Raw genomic sequence first — 26,521 nt, 5'->3', positions numbered from 1 at the left:
CTAGAAAAAACGCGGGAGTCCATTAATTAGGACGAGAGGCCCCCACCAGCTCTTTGTGTCAGCCAGTCTCCACCTCAGCGGAGTCCCCAACTGCCCGAGACGGCGCGTCAGAGCCAGTGTAAACAAGACCGCTCACAGCCTCACAGTGTTAGGACGACTTCTTTCCAAGTCACATTTCCCTAAAATGACACTCATTGTTGACTCTAAATTATCATGTGACTGACAAGATGACCTAAATGCAAATTCTCACTTTGCAAATAATTTCTCTGGAATTTCAGACCACTGGTTGCTTTTGTAAAAAGACTATTAGACATCATAGAGCCATGTCATCATACGTAACAGATAACATTTGAGAACCGTTGCTGATCATCGGAGAAGAAAGTGTCAGAAATTCAAATTTTTTGTTGCATTACTTTAATGATTGCTGTTAATCAGCTTTATTAAGAGGGGACTCGCTCACTCCATGCTCCGTTCTGTCTCCTTCTTTAGGCACCAATGAGTCGAGCTTTGTGAGAGGGCAGCAGTCAGCCCGGTGTGCTGGATGTCTGTGACAGATCCATGGGTCAGAAGGACCATGTGGAGGCAGGAGCTGGCCACATCCTCGACCTGGGGCTGGATTTGGAGTATCTCCACGTAGCAGGGGCTGACCGGCAGGCTGGCGGCGCTGACGGGCCCCCTGCTATGGAGGAGCAGGGGGAAAGCTCCTGTAACCGCAGCACCGCCGATTGCCCTCCGCCGGCTGCGGTGGAGGAAAATGCCGGACCCGACGCCGAGAGCAAGCTGTCGCCGTCTCCCGGCTCTGCGCTTGCCGCCGGGCCGGACGGTGGAGAGGGAGGATCAACTCACAGTAAGAACACCCACCAGCCGCTTTGTCGGACCCAGTGTGTGGACTTAGGCACCGAGGGGCCTCCTGAGCTCCCATCTGAACTCTCATCAGAGCTTGAATACGACACTCCTGCTCAGTCCCCACCCAGCTCCCCATGTAAGAACCCACCCGAGCCGCCGTCCCATCCCTCCGAATCAGAGCCAGCCTCCGAGGCTGGCGGGAAGGAGTACCAGGCCAAGCTGGAGTTTGCTCTGAAGCTGGGCTACTCTGAGGAGACAGTGCGACTGGTGCTGTCCAAGCTGGGCCCTGACACCCTCATCAACGACATACTGGGAGAGCTGGTCAAACTGGGCACCAAGTCAGACAGCGAGCAGCCGGCCGGATCATTAGCCTCCACCTCCTCCTCTTCATCCTCCTCTTCATCTTGCGGTTGCTCTGATTTGCTGGACGGCCAGAGGTCGGACTCGCCCTGTCCGTCAGACTCTCTGGGTGACCAGGACAACCTGCGTCCGATTGTGGTGGACGGCAGTAATGTAGCCATGAGGTAAGCAGTCTATGGTAACTGTTATAAGTTCAATCACTGTAAAATGTCTCTTATTGATTCCATACAGCTGACTTTCACATCATAGTATGGGAGTTAATTGCCTATATTGATGTATAGACCTCCACTAAAACCCAACACATTCATTTGCTGTTATCTGCTGCCTTTTTCCTATGTCCTGTAGTCATGGCAACAAGGAAGTGTTTTCGTGCCAGGGCATCCAGCTGGCTGTTGATTGGTTCCTAGAGCGAGGCCATCATGACATCACGGTGTTTGTGCCTGCCTGGAGGAAAGAGCAGTCCCGCCCTGATGCCCCGATAACAGGTGAGAGCACGAGGCTGTTCGACACAAACACACGCACATGCACCGAGGCCGTTATGAGATCATGCTGACCTCACCGTAACTCCCTCCTCCACAGATCAGGAGATCTTGCGTCGCCTAGAGAAGGAAAAGATCTTAGTCTTCACTCCCTCGCGACGTGTCCAAGGTCGGCGCGTGGTCTGCTATGACGACCGCTTCATCGTCAAGCTGGCCTATGAGTCAGACGGCATCATCGTCTCCAACGACAATTACAGAGACCTGGCTAATGAGAAGCCTGAGTGGAAGAAGTTCATTGACGAGCGGCTGCTCATGTACTCCTTTGTCAACGACAAGTAAGTGGGAGTGGATCAGTGAGGGGGAGACTTGGTGAATGTGAATGACAGAACAAAGGTGTGTGACTACAGTCTTTTAGCTTAACAAATGTTTTTCGCTTGGTTTTAGATGAGAGAGTTAAATCTCAGTTTGTTCTGTCCACCTCCACTTTACAGTTCCCCCCGACCCCAGAAATGTGAACCAACTTAAAAGAACACTACTGTCACTGTCACTTACTAACTATGTAATTATGTTGTTCTCTGTCATCCCTCCTTGCCGTCTCTCAGATTCATGCCCCCAGATGACCCTCTTGGTCGTCATGGCCCCAGCTTAGACAACTTCCTGAGGAAAAGACCTGTCATGCCTGAGCAGAAGAAACAGCCGTGTCCTTACGGTGGGAACACAGATACTCACTGCATTACAGAGTGTACAATATGGTGCATCTAAAAACTCTCCAGGAAATTTTGTTATTTAATTTCTTTCCCTTTAAGACCAAGTAAACAATTTAAAGGAAGTTAAAATCCTACTGATAACATTATGTGAGTGAGTTGTGTCTTTGAAATGTTTAAACAATTGTCACATATTGACTTATGTTACATAATGTTTGTTGAGACCTTGTGTCTATTGGTTACAGGAAAGAAGTGCACTTACGGTCACAAGTGTAAGTACTACCACCCAGAGAGAGGGGCTCAGCCTCAGCGTGCCGTGGCTGATGAGCTGCGAGCCAGCGCCAAGACCTGCGTGACCACAAAGAACCAGGGAGACACTGGGCTGGTGAAGAGCCACAGCGTTCCAGCTGGAAGCATCGAGGCGAAAAAAGGTGCCCCGAAAAGGCAGTCGGACCCCAGCATCCGAGCTCTGTCGTACAGTGACGCCGAGGAGAAGCTGCTGGCAAAAGGGCGGGTGGAGAGCCAAAAGAGCAGTTTGGTGGGTGCTGGTAGCAGCAGCAGTAGCAGTTCTAGCAGCAACAGCAGTAATTGCAGTGGGAGTATAACCATGTCCCCGGCCCCAGGAGGCCCTCCATCCAGCCTTAGCCTCCCCCAGGACCAACAGTCCAGAGCAGCCACTCCTCACGGCCTCCTTCCAGCCCCCAGCCTTGACCTTTACCCTCACTGTGAGTCCCCCGACCTGAGCTACTACTCAGTAACACGTGCCTACTCTGGCCTGAGCCTGTCCTCCAGACGGAGCCCCGACTGCCGCTTCCCCAACGACACCGACCTGCGGTTGGGCTCGATGGGCTCAGCAGGCTCCGAATGCGGCAGCGAAAGCAGCGCGAGTTGTGGGAGCAGCTGTGACTCGTACAGCGAGAGGCCTTGTCCCGGATGCCCCCCAGACACCTTACTGGAAGACAGCATCCATTTCAATAATCCGCACAGTCGGCTGTATCCCCACCATTCTTCATCAAACCACGAACTCTGCGGCCTTCATCCTGCCGATTACACAAATATCCAGCACAGCCACACGTCTAACACCAGCGTTCACAGTTACCACATGAGTGTGACACGCGGACAGAGCTGTGCTCATGATCAGCCTCCACCAGAGGCTCCCTCCAAGCGCCCCCTCTACCCCTTACCCCCTCATCTGCAGCACCAGCCGCTGGCCGCACGCTCCAGCTGCCCGGGCGACTACCACTCTCTGCCCCAGTCCAACCCCCACGCCCCCGGTTCTCCTCTTGGCCGCTGCCTGGCCCCCACACGAGCAGAGAGCGTGTCGGACTCACATCTGTATGAGCACCTCTCTACGTCGCACCATCACCACCGACCAAAAGCTCTGCCCAGCTGGGACACGTACTACAGACAGCCGCCGCTGCCACCATCCAGGTATGAACCGTCTGCCTATCAGAGTCTGCCAGACACACGCCAGTCCTCCTGGCACACCCTTCCCTGGTCACAGGATGGCTACACCCAGCACCACTCCTCTCACCCAGCTCTCCACCCGTCCCCGACACATTACCTAAACCACCCACCACCTCCCGCCCACTCTCCTCACCCGCCTCATCCATCCAGCACTCCTCTGCCGGCTTACCCGCCTCACAGCGCTCACCTCGCAGTGCCCTCCCACGCGCCTTCCTCCTACATGCCGCAGCACTCTGAATCCCCTGCACACGGCCACTATGGCGGCGTGAGGGAGAAAGTGTACGTCAACCTGTGCAACATCTTTCCCTCTGAGCTGGTGAGTCGGGTGATGGCCAGGAGCCCCCACATCACAGACCCCCAGCAGCTGGCAGCTGCCATCCTGGCAGAGAAGGCCCAAACAGGCTACTGAGGAATCCGAATGTGGTTAGAAAACAATAGAGGTTCTGCATTCTGGGTAGAAATTTGAAGACACGAACTAAGCGGTTAGTATCTGCAGACAAACAGGAATCTGCCATTGCAACACTTGGCAGTTGGGTCTGCATGGCGGAGTACTGGAATTCTTTTGGATTGTCTGCAAGGAGAGCATTTCCTTTCTTATGACATTAAATGAGACAATGCAGAATTTTCAAGGATATAAAATGCTGAGGATAATCCAAATCCAGCTCTAGTCACTGTGCAGCGACAACTACATCAACTCAACGCGTGGGGAGAGGGAGTCGAATTCTGTGACTTTGACACAAAGTGCGACCTGAGGAGATTGTCCTACACCTGCTCTTTGTTTTTTAAATTCATTTTGTAGCTTAATATTTGTGTCTTTCACATGCAAGACTCGTTATGCATCAAAATGTTAAGGTACATTTTTTTATTTTACAGCCCAATCACAACCTAAAGAATTGGTTTTACACACATCAAATGTGACCGATATGAACGATTAGTTGATCATTTCCACCACCTTTATGACCAGATTCTGAGTTTGAGAGAATACGCATACACACCGTGTGCAATGTACTTACTCTCAGACCTGAGTCAAGCAGTGTTTGTATGTTCTTGCATGTGTGTAGCGCCAGATTGATAGGAGTGTCATGTAATAAGGATTCAAACTTAATTTCACATATTTTCCCGTGAGGTGGCAAATCCTCATCCGGTACACATGACTGTTTCAAACGAATATTTGACCAAGGTCTGTGTATTATATTAATCTCTTTGTGTGTGTGTGTGTGTGTGTGTGTGTGTGTGTGTGTGTGTGTGTGTGTGTGTGTGTGTGTGTGTGTGTGTTGTGCGTGTGTGTGTGTGTTGTGCGGCCGTCGTGTGGGGTTCTTCTCCATGTTGGTTAAAAAATAGGTGTCTGAAAGATGGTCATCTTATTTGAGATGACGTCAGTATTTTGGTCAGAGTTGTAGCTGTAGAGATGGGTGACCCTGTCGTGTGTACCTTAGTTTTAGTAAGGGACATCTCTCTCTCTATCTTTCTCTAACTCTTTCTCTCTCTCTCTCTTTCCCTCTCTCTCTCTCTCTCTCTCTCTCTCTCTCTCTCTCTCTGGCCCTTTATTTTGGGTCAAATCTGGTTTCTGCTACAGACAGAGAACATCTCGACATCAGTATAAACAGAACATGTATGTATTGTAAATATATTTAACAGATTCCCCTGCTGTGCTTTTGGCTAACAGCGTCTACTGTTGTCTGTAGCAGATCCCAGCTGAATCCATGCTAGACAGAGAAAAACCTTGTTTGATACAAATTGTATCATTAACTAAGTCGCTGATGTTATATACAGTACATGGACTTGTTGATCCGTATTTATCAAACACTCTTGATGTATTGCTATATGATGAAGTGCATTGACAACACTTGTTCCAACTTTTAATCTTGTGGAAATAGCTTTGAGACAATTACTTCAAATATGTTATGAAACAAAAGGGGTTGCCTGCCTACTATGTTTAGGTATCGCAACTTCTTTATCTGCGCTTTTGGGTTTGAAGCTGGCTTATTTTCTACAGGAGCTCCAATAAAATCACATGTGAGGAATATGTTTTGGGTTACTGGTTGACGGACGTAACTGCCCATTCGAGAAAGAAGGTGAATTGTACTTTTTCACGTGGTTGAGGTTGGGGTCAGTTCATCTTAACGCTTCTTTTAGCCTCTTTAAGTCAGGAAGTGGATAAGTTATTAAACTTTATGCTTGAAGTAATAGTGAACCGATTTATTATCATTAACCATCTATTAATTAAGTGGACAGACCCCAACCATGTGTAATAAGTAAAATTTTATATTTGGGTCAGTCCCATATTCGATGGTGGCCATTTTGAACGTCCTTAACACTCTACCGTATTTGCAAATATATAAAGCTATTTCTTCCCTGAAGTGTTTAGATAGAAGCAGAATTTGTACGGCCAGTAAAGAAATGTCAAACAACAACCACAACTGACCTGGTAACTGCTTTCCAGACAAAGTCAAGTGTGAAAAATATTAAATGGGATATTTGGATATTACAAATTAAAATTCTGACATATGTTTCCCTTTCATTAGTAGGATGATAAATGTCCTCAATGCAGCATTAACCTGGCCACGGCTGTTTTTAGACTTAAATGTATGGCCAGATTAAAATAATAATCTACTATGTATCAGTCTGCATTCTTGTGACTATTTTTATTATTCATGAATCAGTAATTAATGTTTGTTTTACATAGCATGGCTGTATATGGGTAGAGCCCACCGACAGTGGAAAGCGAGTTCAAAATGGCCGCCAAGGAATTAAAGTCTACACAGTGAGCTCGTCATACAGTTCATCACAAGCCAGCTACGTATAGCCCACTGGTTTCTTTCCTGTCCAACGTGTCATATTGTACAAATAACCAATACCTGTACAATAGCACGTGCTGTTGATGAGAGAGAACCTCTGTGTGTATTGAAGAAGCGCCTTCTCTCTGGCCTCCTGGCACTGTGTGTCAGTGTGGCACCCGAGCGTGGGCCCAAAGTAATGCCTCTACATGGCATTGTGCTTATGACACATCCAATACTCTGAACTATGTTCAGCTAACTCTTATGCATGTTTTGATTTGTTTTGGTTTCTGCATGTATCCTTGTGTTTACTTTGTGTACAAAGCTGTGTTTCTGTCCTGGACTTTAGTCTGGCCGTTACTGTGACATGATGCGAGCTGTTGAGATGCTTCTAGATTTAACTGTACACAAAACTGGCTTGTTTTTCTGCTCATTCATTTTTATTTCATATATGAGTTAGTATAATTTCAATTTCACGAAATCACCCTTCTTTAACATACAACTTAAATCAGGTGGGAATGCTGTCTTTTTTTCTGTAAGGCTTGACATTTACTCCAAAGAATTAGGAAGCATGTTTTGGAATGCGTCCCACTTTTCTCCAACATTGTTTATTTTGAAAGTGCACTCGGCCATAGATAGCGATAATGGAAACCATTATGATAAATTGACTTCTGTGCTGTAGATATTACAATGCTATACAGGCCACTACACTCTAGTAATGAAAGTCCTCTTTCAAATTATATTTACATTTTGCCAGTAGAATAACAGTGTAACTAATTGATTATTGTAACATTCTCAACTATACCTGTGATTGTTCATTAAAGAGAGTACTGCTCTAAAACATGTGGTATCCGTTGCCTTTGTTCTAGGTCGTGTACACTACTCTGGCATACAGTTATAAAAGAAAAGGATTTGAATGTATTATTTTTTGTGCTTTACACTACTCTATTATTTTCCTGAAACAGTGTTGTATTGCAATTGTTTTAGTAATCATGTTTTCCTTATTACAGAAAATCGATAGCTTAAACGGTTGTTTGCAATGGTGGAAAGTGACTAAGTACATTTACTCAAGTACTGTACTTAAGTACAGTTTGGAAGTACTTGAGTAGTTCCCTGTTATGCTACGTAATACTTCATTTCAGATGAAAACATTGTTCTTTTTACTCCAATAATTATTTGACAGTTTTAGGTAGTTTACTGGTAACTTTTTAAGATTAAGATTTTATGTAAAAAGTCTCAGCCTGTGGGAAAAATCAGCAGATGCCCCTGCTGTCACTTACGGAGCCCCTAAAGGGACATGGGGAAAATATTTTTTTAGATATGTTTCTCGTGCGCACGAGAAAAACATCTCGTGCGCACGAGAAAACATCTCGTGCGCACGAGAAAAACATCTCGTGCGCACGAGAAAAACATCTCGTGCGCACGAAAAAGTTTCTCGTGCGCACGAGAAAGTTTCCCGTGCGCACGAGAAAGCATTGGATGCGCGCGCATGTTTTGTGGAAGATCCACTGCATATGGTTCGAGGTCTGTGTGAAAATGCCAGTTCAGGAGTTAATTCGGCTGTATTTCCAACTAGGACTTCATTGTAAGGACATTGCTGCTTTGCTTGCAAGTCGTCATCGCTATGTTGTGTCTGAAAGACATTTAAAACGAATTCTGAAGGCATGTAGTCTGTCTCGGCGCAAGGGATACACCTCTTTGGATCGTGTGGTTGATTTCATTCACCAGCAGTTACAAACAAGTGGCCAGCTGTGTGGGTATAGGTGGATGTACACTAAATGCAAGGAGAATGGATTACACGTCAAGAAAGAAGAGGTACGCTTAATTCTTAAAGAACTTGACCCAAGGGGTGTTGAACTCAGAGGAAGGAGACGGCTCCATCGTCGAAACTATTTTGCAAAAGGGCCCAATTATATTTGGCACTTTGACTCTTATGACAAACTGAAACCATTTGGTATCTGTATAAACGGCTGTATTGACGGATTTTCCCGGAAAATTATCTGGATGAATGCATTTACGACCAGCAGTGACCCAAAAATCATTGGAGGCTACTATATGGAGGCAGTGAAGAAATCCGGTGGTTGTCCGAGGATTGTCAGAGGCGATCGTGGCACTGAAAATGTTAAAGTCAGAGACTTTCAGCGTTTTCTCCGTCGCAACATTCATGACGGCTCTGGTATTGACAGCTACGTCGAAGGGGCAAGCACAGCAAATCAGCGCATAGAGAGTTGGTGGGGTTTCCTCAGAAGGGAATCAATGGAGTTCTACATCTCTCTGTTCACTGACCTGAAGGACCGTGGTTTGTTCGGTGGTACATACTTGGACCGAGGTCTAATTCAGTTCTGCTTTATGAGCATCATTCAGGTAAGCTACAATGCATTGTTATATCTATTTTCATCCTAAATTGAGGCCCACAAATGTTCGTTTTTTCTTTTAACATCCTCCCATGAGCAGACAGTGGTTGTGAATATTAGGACTCCTGTCTCATCATGTCATTCGGTCTTCTTAATTACTGTTATCAGTGTCCTACAATAGCCTATTAATTCATAATTAGTGTTGAGGGGTTTGGTAGGCCTAATTTAATTACAAAATAAACAAAATTGTAATCCGTTACATTACTGGAGAAAAATATCTGGTGTTATGCCTATTAATTTACAGTTACTTATGTAAAATTCATGATTAAGATTTTAGTTACATCCGAAAATTATCAGCGAAAGCCTAAAGCTATTTTATTTTTGTTGCTTGGTGTATCCCCCTCTTGATCGCGTTTCTTCATTTATTCTTATTAATTTATTAAGTTATTTATGCTGGTCCTTTTCCACTCAATTTCTCCTAACTTCATCAAAAACTTCAAGATTTAACATGATTTTTTTCAAGTCATCTCATAACTTACTTAAGGAGCGCATGATGAGAATAACAAATTGCATATGAATTAACTTTTCTTTCTCTATATACTGTTTTTCCAGGATGAATTAGACGAGACCATCCATGTGTGGGATTCACATGTCATCAGACCATCAAAGAATGACAGGGTGCCCAGTGGTCGCCCCCGAATCATGTACATGTTCCCAGAACTCTACAGAACTTATGACTGCATTTCCCCAGTGGACAGAGCTGATGTACAGTTGTGTCAGAGTAACTGCACATTTCGACCAGCAGTGCCATGTGACACAGACATCTACAAGATCTGCAACATTCTGATGGCAGAGTCACAGCTGCATCTTCCTGCTGATGCTTATCAAGCATTGGATTTGTATCTGCATTTGAGGAATGAGATAACATCCGCTCTCTAATTTGAGATGGATTATTATTCAGATTATTCAGGGGTACAACATGTGCACACTGTATACACTTGAACAGTGCTATGCCACAGACATTAAGAACATTTGCAGCAATATTTAGGGGCAAAAATTATTGATAAGTCACTATATGCACACTGACTACAAAGAGAAACAAGGCAGGACATGAAAGAGGAACTGAATATTTATTTTAGAATATTATGTTCTTCGTAGTTAACTGTCAGCATATTTGCCATATGAGGCTCAAAGAAAAACAGCCATTTGAAATTGTACTGTATGTGCATTGAACAGGTATTTCTTTGTTGAATGCTGACAAAAATGCTGAATGTTGAACTTCATTCAGAATAACAATTGCATAAAAGATGCACATGAAAATGTAATAATTGTACAAAAAGGGACATTCACCTGTGAGGGCAGACCCTGCTGATTTATCAAAATTATGAAACTTTAACTGTCTTGTGGAAAAATTTCTGTATGTATTAACAAATTACTGAAAAATCATTTCCAATAAGAAAAAAAAAAAAATCAAAAAATTTTAACTGTTTCTGTTTTAATAAGAACAATAAATGTAAATCTGTAGAAACAGTTTTGCATCAGACAAATGCCATAATAATCTCAGTGTAGAAGACGGATGTGCAAGATCCTTTGCATTCACTACACAATATCCATTGTAAAGCAGTCGCCAGACAAGACATTATCAAATTCTTTACGAAACTCAGGGTATGAGCTGTAGGTGCATGGTAACTCAAGAACTGCTCCACATGTGTGTGCTACAGGCCTGCGACTTAACCCTTGTGTGATGTTCATATTTTTGTTACTCAGCCAGTGTTGGCGGGTCTGGTGGACCCGCTGCATTTGTTGGGGTTTAATTCAACACAATCAAACAATTTTCTATTAAAATACTTAACAGATGTTTACTTCATCTCAATTACAAGCAATATACAGTAAACAGCATTTACTTTTATGGTTAATATTTGCCCTTTACCTTTCTTAGATCACACTTACAAATTAAAGTGCTACTCGATTTTGTTTGTTTTTTAATAAAATGTAATAAAAAAAGAAAATCAATAACAATCAAGATATGATTGGAAAAAATTCAACAAATTTACAAATGAAGCAAGGTTTTTTGTAACTATTGATTTTCATTTATTTGAACACCATTTGAAATTTAACCTCCTAGGACCTGGCGTCCACATATGTGGACCTCACATTTTTGGTTCTCTAGACCACAATACTAACTTTTTCTCAACAAAGGCCTGGTGACCACATATGAGGATATTATGCTGCCACTCAGTAATCGAAATTTAAAACTAATGTCCTCATATGTGGACATCATTTTTCTCAGGTCCCAATCAGCCTATATAGCAAAGTATAGAGCTCGGGTCTTAGGAGGTTAACAAATTCAGGTCAGTTTACACAACACAAGCGGAACACATATAGTAACCATGTCAGTTTAGACAACACATCAGCCCCATTGAACACATTGCCTTTTCATACCAGCCTATACAACACATGAGGGTCCATCAGGTTTCCCTGTGTAGACTTGTAAGTTCCAAGCATATGAGGAAGTGGCATCACAGGCAGCCCAGATCTTTATACCATATTTTGCAGGTGTAGATGGTATATACTGCCTAAAGGGGCAGTGGCCCCTAAATGGCATCTTTGTTTTGGAGCTAGCTGATGCTCAATCTCATACGCTTCTTCTAAGTCACTGTCAGACTCTGAATTTTCAGTAATGTGATCCTCACATTCTGAAACCTCTTCCTCCAGGCCTACATCATCATCAAAAGCTTCACTCTCTTCAAAAACCAATTGCAAGGCCCTCTGAACAGAGAATCTTTTGGCCATCTTGATCAGTTGTGATAAGGAACCACACTGGCAAAGCTATATTTATAGTGTCCCGCCCCCAATTTGCAGCTGGGATAGACTATGAGAAAATAAAGATTGGTTCCCGCAATACAGAGGGTAAGATGTACGGGAATGTGAGAGCAGACAGGTGTTGGTACTTGAATTTTGCAACAATGTTGCAACCTTGTGTGGGAATGGCAGTGGCAGAAACACAAAACTCACATTCACACACTCTCACTCACTCACACACACACACACACACACACACACACACACACACACACACACACACACACACACACACACACACAGACACACACACACACTAACAGCTGGCCCAGACTGGTGGAGGACAGAGTGAAGGTACAACAATTTCCATACTCTTATTAGCCCCGGGTCCAGTGGACCCGAACCTCTTGTATGTAATAGAAATGTGTAGGGGGGGTGTACAATGTGTGGTCATTGAAAATGTGTTCTGATAAATATTCTTCACAGAAAATGAGCCAAGGCCAATGAGTCTGGGTTTGAAAAAATACTTAATCATATAATTTTTCTTTTGATAAAAAATGAAAACGGGTCCCACAGACCCGAACACCACACAAGGGTTAAACCACACAATGCATTAAAAGTTACTTCGATTGTGTCATTGCACAGCACAGTAGATCCTGTGCAGAAGCGTAAGAAGATCTCCAGTTTTCTTTGGTCGATGCTTCTCACATACCGTAGCAGGTGGTTAAGAGCAGTCTGCTCTTGTGGATTTAGGCTTTCAGTTGATGGTTTTATCATCTGGGCCACTCTCTTGTTAGTTGGCCTCTTAGATTCATAGAGCTCCATTATGTTGTCTTTGGTTATGAGCTTTGGCATAGCATTGTGAACACTGGAGTGGAAACAGTCAATTATGAACTTCGGCTCTTGAAGAAGAGCTTTGTGTGCCATTGTTAAAATAGCAACCCGTAAATTGTTTTTTGGGGGCAGGCAGCGTGAGCCCATTCTTGAGAAGACATCAAGTAAGTCCTCCTCAACAGTTTCATCAATGTTGCCCTGTAGTGCTTTTTCAAGCGACGCACGCTCATCCTCTGAAAGAAATCTGGAAAATGACATCATCAAGAGTTCTTCATCCACTGAGCTAACGCCTTGACAACAGGCAAGAACAAAGGCTGGTGACAGTCTGACTGGTAGGATTTTGTGGTCCAGGTATCCTTTCAACCACACTCTTCCGAGAGCTTGCCATTTCTTCTCAGAATAATCTGGTTGTAGTCTGGGTATTCGTTCATCTTCCCCCTCACACTGGTCCAAGAAGTGGTCCCAGAATGCAGAGTACGCCTCTCTTGACACACCATTAATGTCCATAGCTTTTTCATTTGTAAACTCCATTTTTAGACTAGCATTCAGTACTTTTGGATCCATGAAGACATTAAGGACATCATCAACTATGTTTACTCGTCTTAATTTCACATGGAGGATTTCTTTGTCAAATGGATCTGGTGATGCTGGAAGACAGCTTGATGATACAGGTCCATCATTGAATGTAGAATGCTGCAAGATATTTAAAAAAGGTAATTAGGTGTGATTATTGATTGATTTATCACTTAGTGAACAGAAAAAAATCTAAGATTTTGACAATCAATATATCAATTAGCATGCAAAAATTGTGATAATGTTGTGGTTTTAGATTTGCTACGTTTCTATTTCATACTACGATGCATGAAATTGGAAATGAGTTTTGGAATGTTTGGATGAAAAATGAATTTAAAAACATAAGCTTGGGGTGAGAGAACTTGGGATGGTAATGTTACAGATTTTGTACATTTTATAACAGAACAATGAATAAGAAAAACTCTTTAAAGTAATTGACAATGGCACTAATAATTTTACAGTACTGTTAGAAGTTAGTTCTACATTGTACCTGCATGCTGCTCAAGTCATGTGGATTCCAGGGAAGAGTGGTGTCTTGATTATCACTATCATCACCAACAATGGGTCCAAAGTTCACTTCAAAGTCCTCAAGAGATTGTTGAATGGCAGGAGCAAGAAGGGAATCTGAGGCATCACTTAACATCTGGTCTGCATCTTGATTTGGCACAGGCTTTAAACAGTCATCTTCAGATCCATGCCTTCTTGTTGACTGCTGAGTATGACTGCCAACATCATCAGAAGGTCGTGGATGCAGGACCTCTGTGTTACCCATCTCAGGAGTTGCTGATCTTGACTGGCTGATTGTCTCTCCTCTCTATTGATAATTAAATATAAAAAAACAACAAAACAAACAAATGTATTATTATCTATGTGTAATTATTATATTACCTATGTTTTTGAATAATCTGATCGAAGCTGTTATGTATATTCATGTGATTATAACACTCTGCACCTTTGCACAGTACATTTTTTGGTGTATGCATTTTTACTTAATGTAGCATTAAACACAAAAGCATTCGCAGACTCCCATCTTAACTGCAGATTTACAACTTGCAACAAAATTGTGGTCTCTTATGGGCCATTTCTGTGTCCTCATAGATTTTGACCTGTGATCTATTATAAACATAGCTGATGTGTCATGCAGATGTAACTCAAATGCCACTACAGGAAACTATAACTTTTGATTAATCAATTTTTGTTTGAATTTTAAAGAATACTGAACATTTTGGTACAATAAAATCAATCAATCAATCAATCATCAAGTTCTGTACTGTATTGCACAGACTGGGTCCATAAAAATGCAATACTAGGGCTTACTTTTTCATGGTTTTCCTGCATTGAGCCACTGGGAGCTAGATCTAAATCAGAGGAGCTCTCTGGATGATCCACTTGATGACATCTCCTGGTCTTGTTCCTCAAGGATCGTGTCTTCATTGTCCTAGCCTATAAAAAAGTGAGCAAATCAGCAAATTGTGGGCTTATACAGACTTGACATAGACTTAAGACAATAGATTTGTCCTCAAAAATAAATGACATCTGTGAATGTACAGGTCACATTGAATAAGAGCACAGGTAGGAAAGCTAAGGTGAAACTTGTTAAATTGGCTACTCTTTGAGAACAATAAATATGTGTCAAATGCATATCTTTGTACAGCATACATCATACTCAGCATATGAGACAGGTGTGGTATAACCACACCAATCATACAGGAAGTCATTAATTCTACTTATAGTGCAGCATTTTCACCCACAATCTGCGCCGTTTTAAAACCATAACAATAAACAACCAATCAATATAAATTAAATATCTACAGTAGCCTATATATTGATATCACAAATGTGGCAGAGGATAAATTACCTTCATTGGCCTCTTATGTGTTGGCTCGAAGTCCGATGATTCATCAGAGAGAAGTATAATGTCTTTAGCCTTGGTGGTTGTGTAGATGCGCAGCATTCGTAGTTTAGTCTGTTCGTACAGCTGGCCCACCGTGACTTCATGGCACACAGAATTGTGACAATAATCACAAATGTCAAACTCGAAGTCTTCCGTCGGTCCTTTGGATGAATGCCCATTTGGAAAAAACAAGCCTTTGTCTGTCTCCAGCAGTTCACCCATAGTCACTGATTTCTGGACCGACAGATTCCGTGTTCCTCCTCCTTTTCTCGTTCTGACCTGGTGATAAGTTCCGCTCTCAAAGTGGAGCCATCCCATTTCAACCCGCCGGGTGACTTTGGCTGCATGTTTATTGCCAATACCGGGGCCTTCTCTGTCACTGTTATGAGTTTTTAATCTGTCTCTTAATTTCTGCATGAGAGAGGACTTCACTGTCTCTGCTCTTCCCGGCTCTTCGTTTGTCACAGTTCTTTGACGACAAAATGCTCTGAGCGCAAGTCGGTCCCCATATCTTACGATATACTTGCTTAACTCCTCATCTGTCATAACACCTATGACGTTGATGTCGATCTGTAAAAAGGCAAACGTTTGCAAAATGACAAGCTAGCAACACTAAATGTAGGCTATTGCTTACTTAATGTGAAAGTTAACAATTATCCTCACCTTGTCATCTTTTAGTTGGTTGATGACACTATCAGGTATATTCCGCATTTTCAGGAACGAGAATAAATCTACTTCTGCTGCCATCCTTTGTGCTTGTCTTAATCACAGCGAGCACAACTCCTGCTGTTGATTATACCTTCGAACAATGAAATCCTATTTGGAAATACAGCCGAATTAACTCCTGAACTGGCATTTTCACACAGACCTCAAAGCATAAGCAGTGGATCTCCCACGCGCATCCAATGCTTTCTCGTGCGCACGAGAAACTTTCTGGTGCGCACCAGAAAAACTTTCTGGTGCGCACCAGAAAAACTTTCTGGTGCGCACCAGAAAGTTTCTCGTGCGCACCAGAAACATATCTAAAAAAAAATATTTTCCCCGTGTCCCTTTAGGGGCTCCGTAGTCACTGGAGCGGCTGTTGAGCTTCTCAGAGGAGAATAGTATTTACCCAACCTTCCCTCTGACTCCACCTGGTGGATAATGGAAAAATAACAAACATGTACACCTGAAGCATGATTGGGGGAAAAAAACTACTCTAAAAAATGAAAAAAAATCTAATTGATGTTATAGATTGGTCAAAATCTGCACCTTCGATTAGCCTACATTAAACTGTGGATTAAAAAAAATACTTATTCAAATGTGCTTCCTGCTTCATAAATTGAGAAGATTGTCATTAGTGACCACTTAAAGTTCATATGATTGGCTGACATTTCAACATACAACCTGCACAACTGCTGTTTCGGGCAGCACAAACACCCCTCTGTTCTCTACTCCGCTTAGTACGATCCAGGATCCCCCTTCTATAAATCACATTGGATTCATCCACTTCTTGTTTGACAGTCTGACCTTTCACCTCGGCTTGGCGGCAGCACGGACGGGACCACATGCTACAAACATTCCGGTAACTTCAGTTCAATTCAATATCACTAAACAACTATCAAAATAACTAACATCAAATGCCTCTGTGTTGCTCTTCCATTAACTTCCAAGTCATGTCAAAGAAAATCACAACTTAGTGCTCTCAAATTCTAAATAACCAAATTACTCACACTTAGCTAACTTAGCAAGCCCAGTTCACCACACATGCTCTGATAAGACTATGCAGAAAACACTGTGTATCTTTGCTTGTGCATGAGTCCACTTTACATGTGTGGGAACATTAACTCCTATTTCATGTGGCAGCTCTTCAATCTTTCTCACTCAGAACAGAACATCAGTCATGTCGCTTCACTCTTATCTGTATATTTCACCCATGCAGCTCAAATTAAAAAAATTATACAGCCAAAGGCAATAAAAATAACACTTCTTTCTAAAAATTACCAATGACAAAATATCAGATTACAATTACAATCGGAATGTACAGGACTTACACTTTGACTCAAACGGGGACAGGACAAAATTCACACCACTCATTTCATTTTATTCTAAACTTTTATACATTCTCATTCATCTTCATTAAACAAGATGAATGATTAAACAAACACACTAACACAAGGTAGGAACATTTCTATTGACATCACAACAGCAGGGAATCTGTTTGGAGTTTGGGTATTAAAGTTTGGGTATTAAAAAAAACCCAATATTTGATTTTTGTAATTATCAATTTCTCTTTCTTCTTTTTCCTTTTCATGTCTTTGCAGATGGTCTAAAGAAGACAACACGACAGAGCAGTGAACACACCAGCGATCAAGCCGGAGAAGCTGGTCTCTGTGACCACTATCACTATGTAAGCTCATCGTCTGTGACATGTTCTGAGTTTGTTTTCTGAAATCCACTTTCCGAACATCACTTCCTTTGTATTCCAGCTATTGACAGAGGTCAGCGCCGTCGTGACCAATCCGAGCGCTCCGTTACGGCTGCACGGACGGAAAGCCGCCGCCTTTGGTTCGGATCAGGCTGACTTTGATAGTCTGCTCCCCGCTCTGGAGGTCTGGGCGCAGCAGCTCCAGCTGCTGGAGGTAAACACTGTTTATCTGCAGCTTCCAGAAATACTCGGTTTATTGTAAATTAAGACAAAGAAATACTACAAATTCTCACATTTCAGGAGCTGATTGGTAACTTCAATTCAATATCACGAAAAATATCACGAAACAACTAGCAAAAATAACTAACATCAAATGCCTTTGTGTTCTTCCATTAACTTCCAAGCAGCTCAAATGAAACAGTTTCTTGAGTTCTTCTCGTTGGGATGTACAGGACTTACACTTTGACTTTGTGCTTGTGTCTTCTTTGAATGCAGATGTCCCGCCACCAGGAGACCAGGACCAGGACCGGCACGCCGCTCCAACTCCGGCTCTTCACTCCTTGCGGGTTTCTTTTATCTTCACATGTTTTATTCTTACACAAAATGCTCACTTTTCAATCCTGTGGCTTTCACTCTTACAACAGAGAGATTTCATTTATCCAGAAAATTCAATCAAATACATGCATTTTCATCTCAATTTAGTCTTCCCTCAACATAGGTACAAGCCACCACCTGTAATTTCACATCATAGACATCAGTTGTTCTTGTCAATAAAACTCACACTTCCCCAAATCTAGGAGAACTGTTGTAATACAAATTTCACTTGGCTTTTCTATGATTCAATGAAAAAATGACATAGTATAATAAGACATAAAAACATTCAAATAGTTATAGTATAGTAAGATATGGAGACGTCATAGTATAGTAAGGCCTTAAAAGCGAAAAGATGACATTCTATGGTATTGCAAAAAAATGTGAAAAAACAACATAGTATAGTGAGGAATAAAAACATCCAAAAAGGTCATAGTATATTAAGGTATAAAGACGTCATCGTAAAGTAAGGCCAGAAAAGTCGTAAGGTGTGTGTGTGTGTGTGTGTGTGTGTGTGTGTGTGTGTGTGTGTGTTTTTCAGGGCCGTCTATCAGGACGCAGACATCTACCTCCTGGACGATCCTTTAAGCGCAGTGGACGCTGAGGTCGGGAAACATCTTTTTGAGCAGTGAGTGACCAGCTGAACTTAAAAGTTTAGTGTGTAGCAAGTGTCGGACGAAATGTGTCTGTGTGTCCACGAGCAGGTGCATCTGCGGCCTGCCGAAGAACAAGTGTCCCGTCCCGGTCGCCCACCAGCTGCAGCACCTCAGGGCCGCCGACCAGATCCTGGTCCTGAAGCAGGTTTGTGCAACACATTCACCGACACCTGCCGCCGCTTGTTGCACTTCAGACGGCGCTTTCAGCTCGCTCTTCTAAAGAGGATATAGTTTATTCCCTCGCATCACCGGCTCCGGTAAAACTATGTCGAAGGTACGAGCTATGCGAGCTAGTTGCTCGGTAGTTGACTGTACAAACCGACACGGAAGTCTTTTTACCCCCAACGTCTGAAGATCCGAAGACCCAATGGATTTGTTTTATTTTTGATGGAGATGTACCATTTCTAACCATTTCACGTAGGACCGCTTTCTCAACGAGGGCCAGTACAATGCGGGATTATAAAGCACGGATCAGCACCGACTGTCCGAAACCCAACTTCAAATTTGGGAACTGTAAGTTTCACCATTTTATGTTGCTTTACTGTATGTGCACGAGAGCCTGTTGCACGTGTTGTTAGCATGGCAGCTAATGCGGCTAAGGTTTTGCCTCGTGCACACAGACGGGTGCAGATTGTATGCAATTCCTCTGCTTGGTGTCGCTGTGTGACGTCGATTAGAGCCGCCCTGCTAACTTTATCACACTTGAAAGGCGTTTTAACTGTCTGTAAAGTCAAGCCGGTAAAATTCTGGGCTTGTTTATCAGTGCTGTGAAAGTTAGTATTGAGAGTCATGCCTTATGATGTCCGTTTTAACGTTTGTATCATGTTTCCAGATTCAGTGCCTGGAGGGAATATCTAGATAAGCGCAGAGTTACAGGGGATATGTGAAAGAGGATAGTAATAATTTTTTGTATTTTGCAGGGATAGTGAGCTATTTGCGGCATTTACAATCTATTGACAATCCAGTTTACACATAATTGAGTGCATTTGTTGTTATCAATTTTGCACTGCTTGCAGCTGTTGCCATAACTACTGCCTCTGTTTCCTCTGTTCAGGCCAGCACATCAGCTTCCTGCAACAATACCTGGCTGCCATGTCTTACAATGAAAATGCTGACCGACCGAAAGCCCAAACAAAAGAAGGTGAACCACTGTTCAAGGTCCATTTTCCAAAGGCCATGAAGGGGGAATGCAGAGCTACACCAGTTAAGACTATAAGTGTTATATTATTTTATTTTTCAACCAAAAAATGTTTTGTACACATTGTAAGTATTAAGTATGTAAGCATAATGTTATGACAGTTCCACCGACAACAAAATACAGTAAAGAAAATGTCAGGAGATAGTTAGAAATAGACTTTCAATCAATCAAGTTTTGGTGCAAAAACAACACTGCTCATCACCAAAAGAACACCATACCTACAGTGAAGGGTGGTGGTGGTGGTGGCAGCGTCACGCTTTGGGGCTGTTTTTCTTCAGCTGGAACTGGGGCCTTAGTCAGGGTGGAGGGAATTATGAACAGTTCCAAATACCAGTCAGTGTTGGCGCAAAACCTTCGGCCTTCTGTTAGAAAGCTGAAGATGAAGAGGAACTTCATCTTTCGGCATGATCTAAATCAACCAAAGAATGGCTTCACCGGAATAAGATTGAGGCTTTGGAACCGGCCGGAGTCCAGACCCGGATCCCATCGAACATCTGTGGGGTGATCTGAAGAGGGCTGTGCACAGGAGATGCCCTTGTGATCTGTCAGATTTGGAGCGGTTTTGCAAAGAAGAGTGGGCAAATATTGCCACATTAAGATGTGCCACGCTGATAGGTTCCTACCCAAAAATAGTGAGTGCTGTAATAAAAGCCAAAGGTGCTGCAACAAAGTATTAGTTTAAGGGTGTGCATATTTATGCAACCACGTTCTTTTAAGTTTTTTATTTTATATTTTTCCCCTTTAAAGGTTTCAGTTTGTTTTTCAATTGCATTGTACAGGTTATAGGTCACATTAAAGGTGGAAAAAGTTGTGAAATTATTTGTCTTGCTGTCATTTTTTTACATCACGAAAACCTGGCATTTGAACAGGGGTGTGTAGAATTTTTATATCCACTATATGTTGTGTTTCACAATTGTTTATACGGATCCAGTGAATCCTACAGTTTTTTATTATCACTGATTATGAGTGCCTCATTTGATGTAAATAAATGCTTGATTGTTACTAAAGAAATGACTCCTGAATTCATATATTATATGCACACTATCTGCTGCTGATATGCCTTATTATACTATGACGTTTTTTGCCATTTTTATGCCTTATTATACTATGACGTTTTTTGAAATTTTATGCCATACTACACTATGCCGTTTTTTTGGCATTTTTATGCTCTACTATAATATGTATTTTTTGGCATTTTTATGCCCTAGTATACTATGACGTTTTTTGCCATTTTTATGCCTTAGTACACTATGACGTTTTTTTGCCATTTTTATGCCTTAGTATACTATGACGTTTTTTGAAATTTTATGCCATACTACACTATGATGTTTTTTTGTCATTTTTATGCCTTACTATACTGTGACGTTTTGTGCCTGACTATACTATGACGTTTTTTGAAATTTTATGCCATACTACACTATGATGTTTTTTTGTCATTTTTATGCCTTACTATACTGTGACGTTTTTTGTCATTTTTATGCTCTACTATACTATGACGTTTTTTGCCATTTTTATGCCGTATTATACTGTGACGTTTTGTGCCATTTTTATGCCTTACTATACTATGACGTTTTTTGAAATTTTATGCCATACTACACTATGACGTTCTACTTGATATCAGGTCAACACGCCACCGTATGGGTCACTCTCTCCGAGGGTGAGCCGTTTCAGGAGACAATTAGAAAATTAACACCTCCGCCCTTTGGGCGCAATCAGAGCCTACAAATACAGCTGTGCGATCACCTGCTCAGTCTCTTTTTCTCCTCCTGGAGCGGGGTGTGTGAGTATGGTTTTCAGATTGAGAAATGACAGAACGAGATATTGTGTGATTTTGGGATTGATTTATCTGCCTTCTTCTTACAGCAACTGCTAGTATTGCTTGCGAAGAGAAGAAGAGTGCGCGGATGTTTTTTGTGGATTTTGGATCTTTGTGTGGCGCTGCGGCGAGCCTCTTTTCCCGGGAGGGAGAACGCTTCCTCATGGCTGTATTGTTGTAAAAAATAAATAAATAAATAAATTAAAAAATAAAAAAAAAAACGGAAAGAAAACGAAGGTAAAGGGAAGAAGGAAAACCTTATCTGTGTTCCGGCTGAGAGGGGCCGCTGCGTCCGGAAGGTCGTACGCTACCTGAGGCCTTTTTGTTTTTGCCACACTTGTGTTTTTTCGTGCTGAGAGGAGCCGCTGCGTCCGGGAGGTCGCACGCTACCTGAGGCTTTGTTTCACCTTGCGTCCGCTGGGCGGTCTTGGCTTGCCAGACCATGTCACAGGACGGCGAGGGTTTTTGCTCTCCATCCCTTGCCCTGGGCCAGGCCCATCAGCTGGCTGAGCTGGAGCCGCAGGTGGTGTGTGATCCGCCGCTTGAGGAAGGGGGGCGGCGCGCACGGAAGAGGAAGCGCCTTGCGGAGCTTGAGCAGCTACAGCGGCAGATGCAGTCTATGCAGGATACCCTTCAGGAGCTGGTGCATGCACAGCGTCCTTTAGGGCTGCACACCATGACCAGGCCAGATCCTGGGGACTTGGATAGGGATCCAGATGTGCTCTCTATTGCAGCCTCTGACAGTTTGGAAGGTCTGCACGACCCCCAGTCCGAGGAGGATGATCAGTCGCTCTCTGATTTGGGGGATGCTTCTGTGCCTGAGCAGTTGGACCCTTCTGATAGAGCTGTGATTGCGAGGGCGGCAGCACGCGCACAGCTGTCCTGCCAAGTTCCGCTTCCAGCTACTTCAGTGTTCGACAGGGGCTCACGGCGGCGCAGGTCAGACGGGCTCCCTGTGTTTCCTGACATTATGTCAGAGCTGCAGGCATCATGGAGCGCTCCTAGCTCTACAGCCCTTCCGAGGTCCCAGCTGGCCAACCTTACAGGGGCGGATGCTCATGGGGTGGCCACAGCCCCTCGAGTGGGCCCCACCTTTGCTATGTTAGCAGGCGCTGTGGCAAGGGCTGGCAGGGATGCCACTCACCCTAACAGACGCTGCAGGGCAACTGATAACCAGCTCCGCAGAGCTTATCATGCCTCAGCTCTGGCAGCCAGGTTGGCGTGCACTGATTCCTTGTTGCTGCTTTATTTGGAAGGCCTGCTGCAGGATTTGGCTTCAGCGGACCCAGGTGATGAGATGCTCCGTGTGGCAGACATGTTACTGCGGGGTACCAGTGCACATGCCCGAGCCCTTGGTCAGTCGATGGGGCAATCTGGCTCGCCGACGTTCCTTTCGTGATGTCCGCAGTGGAACTGTTCGCCTTGGGGGCACCAGGCCTCAGTCAGTTGGGGGGTCAGGGCCGTCGCTGACGGTTGCCAGCCTCCGGCCTCACGCTTCACTCCTCAGCACCTTGCTCACCGGCGCCAGTGTACTCAGTGCCCTTGGGTGCTGAATACGCTGGAGTCTGGGTACAGACTCCAGTTCAGAACCAGACCACCTCCGTTTTTGGGAATTGACCCTACTTTCCTGCACGACAGAGGTTGCGGCCCTTCTACAGAAGGGGGCGATAACACCCGTCCCCAACGGCGAGGCGCACAAAGGGTTTTATTCAACCTATTTCCTGGTTCCAAAGAAGGACGGCGGCCTGCATCCTATCTTGAACCTGAAGAAGTTCAATCACTTCCTGAAACGCCTGCCCTTCCGTATGCTTCGTCCGTCACGTCTTATGTCATCTGTAAGGCGTGGGGACCGGTTCACTGCAGTGGACCTGCGCGACGCGTACTTCCACATTCCCATACACAGGGGCCACAGGAAGTACCTCCGTTTTTTCTTTCGAGGCAACGCCTATGAGTACAACGTCCTCCCATTCGGCCTGTCCTTGTCTCCTCGCACCTTCACAAAGTGCATGGAGGCAGCGCTGGCCCCTCTGCGTCGCCAGGGGATTCATATCTTGAATTACCCGGACGACTGGTCGATTTGCTCCCCAACCGAGCATCAGGCTCAGCTCGACACCATGACAGTGTTGAGCCACCTCGAGAACCTGGGGCTGCGGGTGGAATATTTAGGTTCGGTTCTGGATTCGGCCTCGCTCAGAGCTATCCTGACCCAGAAAAGAACAGTGGTGCTGATGGAGAGCTCGTCACAGTTAACTGTGGGCAAGCACATTACAGTGAAGTGTGCCCGGAGGCTGTTGGGCCTCATGGCAGCAGCATCCCAGGTGGTGCCCCTGGGGTCGCTTCACATGCGGCCTCTGCAACGTCGGCTTGCCGGGCACAGAGTGAGCCCCCACGAGGATGGCCTGAGGGCTATCCCGGTGTCCTCGACTTGTCTTCCGGCAGTGGCACGGTGGACCACTGCCCTGGGCCTCAGGGAAGGTGTCCCGTTGGGCCCGGCGTGTTCAAGGGTGACCATAACTACGGACGCCTCAGAGGCAGGCTGGGGGGGCCCCCTTTGGAGGGGTACTCACATCAACCTGCTCGAACTGGAGGCAGTGTATCGGGCCTTGGTGCATTTCCTTCTGGTAATTCAGGGGAAGCATGTGTCGGTTCGCACCGACGATTCAACCGTGGTCGCTTACATCAACCACCAAGGGGGGCTGCGGTCAAGGTCCCTGCACGACGGGACGCACAAAATCCTCCTCTGGGCTCATGCTCAGGGTGTGTCCCTGAAAGCCATCTACTTGCCAGGAGTGGCGAATGTGGCAGCAGATCTCCTGTCCAGGGGCGGCCCCCGGCCAGGGGAGTGGCGACTTCACCCACAGGTTGTGAAGGCCATTTGGGCTCGGTTTGGGAGGGCCCAGGTAGACCTCTTTGGGAGAGCTCTGGCACCGGAATCAGGGAGTTTACAGGTTACATGCCTGGCCCTTGGACGGGAGCCGCCCTGCGGCTTGAGTCCTGCCGTTATGGCTACCCTACAGGCAGCTAGGGCCCCCTCTACCAGAGCGCTTTATGCTGGCCGATGGGAGCGGTTTTGCCAGTGGTGTGCGGAGACAGGCCGGACCCCGGTCTCTTGTGGGGCACAGGGGGTCCTCTTGTTTTTGCAGTCCCTGTTAGAGAGAGGGCTGACTGAGTCCACCTTGAGGGGCTATGTGGCTGCCATATCTGTTTGTCACATCCCTATTGAGGGTAGGACGTTGGGCGCGCAACCCCTTATTGGCCAGTTTTTGAAAGGGGCTAGGCGTATCAGGCCATCACGGTCCCCCGTGGTCCCGTCATGGGATTTGCAGCTGGTGTTGCGGGCTCTGTCGGAGTCTCCGTTTGAGCCCTTGTCCAGTTTGGGGCTGGAGCTTGCCATGTCTTCGGCGAAGCGGGTCTCTGAACTGCATGCCCTGTCCGTGCATCCGTCCTGTTTGAGGCTGGGGGAGGAGGGCTCTGCCATCTCTCTCCTGCCTAATCCAGCCTTCTTACCTAAGGTACTCCCTCGGTCTTTCGTGGTGCGGCCCTCGGTTCTGGAGCCCTTTCACCCTCCACCACATGACTCTGTGGAAGCGGCTCGGTTGCAGTTGCTCTGTCCAGTGCGGTCCCTAAGGGCGTACATCGCCCATACGGCCCCAATTAGACAGGCTGACCAGCTTTTCGTCCGCTATGGGGGCACCAAGCTGGGGGGGTGGTGGCCCACTCCACCAGAGGCATGTCTACCTCTTGGGCACTCTTCAAGGGGGCTCCCTCGGAGGATGTCTGTGCGGCGGCCGGTTGGGCCTCTTCTGGGACCTTTGCAAGGTTTTACAGACTAAATGTTGGTTCATCTATAGCCTCTGCTGTCCTGCAAGCAGGCCAGTGAGGCATGTGGTCCCTCTTCTCTGTCCATAGAAAAGGAACAGAAGAGCTGGCCAGTATTTTCTTTTGCAGCAGGTGACCGTGTCGGTCTTTGGCTGTTGTGCCCCATGGCTTTATTTGTTTATTATTTCTTCAATAAAATGTATTGTGATCAGTGAACGGTTGTCCTGAGTGTCTTTCAGCCTCACTGCACCTCCTGCCTGACCTTATTTGCTATACTGTTGACCCATACGGTGGCGTGTTGACCTGATATGAAATAGAACGGATGGTTACAGAAGGTAACCAAGGTTCTATGAATAAAGGTCAACACGCCAGCTTGGTTTGTCGGTCATTAGGCTGGTTCGGCCTCAGTCGGAGAAAAGAGACTGAGCAGGTGATGGCACAGCTGTATTTGTAGGCTCTGATTGCGCCCAAAGGGCGGAGGTGTTCATTTTCTAATTGTCTCCTGAAACGGCTCACCCTCGGAGAGAGTGACCCATACGGTGGCGTGTTGACCTTTATTCATAGAACCTTGGTTACCTTCTGTAACCATCCGTTTTTTTGGCATTTTTATGCCTTAGTATACTATGACGTTTTTTGAAATTTTATGCCATACTATACTATGACGTTGTTCCCATCAATACCTTCAGCTGATCCAGTGTAAAGGTCTGTGTCCGTGTGTAGTGTGATTATAGATCAGCTCTAGCTTCTATATTGATACTGTGAAAGTATCAAAGCCTCAGTCCACAGAGAAATGCACACAGCCTTAAAACCAGCCGTCGGGACTTCCTGTAACTTTGTGATGTCACAACAAAGCAGTCACTGCTCTGCATTTCCCTTTGCTGATCATCCACTACAGATAATGAGTATCTCCGTAAGTCCGAAGGCTCCGTCTACCTCCACGACGT

General features: G+C 44.8%; 3 protein-coding genes and 1 long non-coding RNA gene across 8 annotated transcripts in view; 3 read left to right on the top strand and 1 right to left on the bottom strand.

The window, feature by feature from the left end:
• The window catches only part of LOC130165526 (probable ribonuclease ZC3H12C), a 15,819-nt gene extending 8,345 nt beyond the window's left edge, over positions 1-7,474 (top strand). For all 3 annotated transcript variants that reach the window (XM_056370862.1, XM_056370863.1, XM_056370861.1), the window contains exons 2-6: positions 490-1,370; positions 1,552-1,691; positions 1,786-2,020; positions 2,288-2,394; positions 2,635-7,474. In XM_056370862.1, coding sequence (XP_056226837.1) covers positions 559-1,370; positions 1,552-1,691; positions 1,786-2,020; positions 2,288-2,394; positions 2,635-4,265 — 2,925 coding nt within the window. In that variant the 5' untranslated portion in view covers positions 490-558 and the 3' untranslated portion in view covers positions 4,266-7,474. The remainder of the gene's footprint in view (positions 1-489; positions 1,371-1,551; positions 1,692-1,785; positions 2,021-2,287; positions 2,395-2,634) is intronic.
• A 647-nt stretch (positions 7,475-8,121) lies between these two features.
• Positions 8,122-9,926, top strand: LOC130165156 (uncharacterized). The gene is made up of 2 exons (XM_056370141.1): positions 8,122-8,997; positions 9,600-9,926. The coding sequence occupies exons 1-2, from the start codon at positions 8,170-8,172 to the stop codon at positions 9,924-9,926; spliced, it is 1,155 nt and encodes a 384-aa protein (XP_056226116.1). The 5' UTR covers positions 8,122-8,169.
• On the bottom strand, positions 9,626-15,989 carry LOC130165155 (uncharacterized). Its single transcript, XM_056370140.1, has 6 exons — positions 15,754-15,989; positions 15,055-15,660; positions 14,514-14,639; positions 13,687-14,010; positions 12,392-13,316; positions 9,626-10,723 (listed from the first exon to the last, which is right to left on the bottom strand). Exons 1-6 carry the CDS (start codon positions 15,835-15,837, stop codon positions 10,587-10,589), a joined length of 2,202 nt encoding a protein of 733 aa, XP_056226115.1. The 5' UTR covers positions 15,838-15,989; the 3' UTR covers positions 9,626-10,586.
• Positions 15,990-16,397: 408 nt separating this feature from the next.
• On the top strand, positions 16,398-20,759 carry LOC130165157 (uncharacterized). Of its 3 annotated transcripts, none has more exons than XR_008826745.1 (7): positions 16,398-16,654; positions 17,394-17,479; positions 17,559-17,711; positions 17,993-18,693; positions 18,793-18,889; positions 19,166-19,257; positions 19,799-20,759. It is a non-coding gene; the product is annotated as an uncharacterized LOC130165157 (long non-coding RNA). The 3 variants fall into 3 exon arrangements; XR_008826743.1 differs by having other exon boundaries at positions 16,399-16,654; positions 17,993-18,716; XR_008826744.1 differs by lacking the exon at positions 16,398-16,654 and adding an exon at positions 17,220-17,248 and having other exon boundaries at positions 17,993-18,716.
• Positions 20,760-26,521: the final 5,762 nt, after the last annotated feature.

This window comes from Seriola aureovittata, chromosome 24, assembly GCF_021018895.1.
Source record: "Seriola aureovittata isolate HTS-2021-v1 ecotype China chromosome 24, ASM2101889v1, whole genome shotgun sequence".
Taxonomy (NCBI): Eukaryota; Metazoa; Chordata; class Actinopteri; order Carangiformes; family Carangidae; genus Seriola; species Seriola aureovittata.
Note: the sequence above shows the minus strand (reverse complement) of the source record. Positions and strands in the feature narration are given on the sequence as shown.

Excerpts from the sequence above, each read along its gene's own strand:
- LOC130165156 (XM_056370141.1), top strand. The coding sequence starts at position 8,170 with ATGCCAGTTCAGGAGTTAATTCGGCTGTATTTCCAACTAGGACTTCAT. Across the intron at positions 8,998-9,599 it reads GCTTTATGAGCATCATTCAG|GATGAATTAGACGAGACCAT; the intron begins GTAAGCTACAAT and ends CTGTTTTTCCAG.
- LOC130165155 (XM_056370140.1), bottom strand. The coding sequence starts at position 15,837 with ATGGCAGCAGAAGTAGATTTATTCTCGTTCCTGAAAATGCGGAATATA. Across the intron at positions 15,661-15,753 it reads ACCAACTAAAAGATGACAAG|ATCGACATCAACGTCATAGG; the intron begins GTGAGGATAATT and ends GCCTTTTTACAG. Across the intron at positions 13,317-13,686 it reads ATGACTTGAGCAGCATGCAG|CATTCTACATTCAATGATGG; the intron begins GTACAATGTAGA and ends AATATCTTGCAG.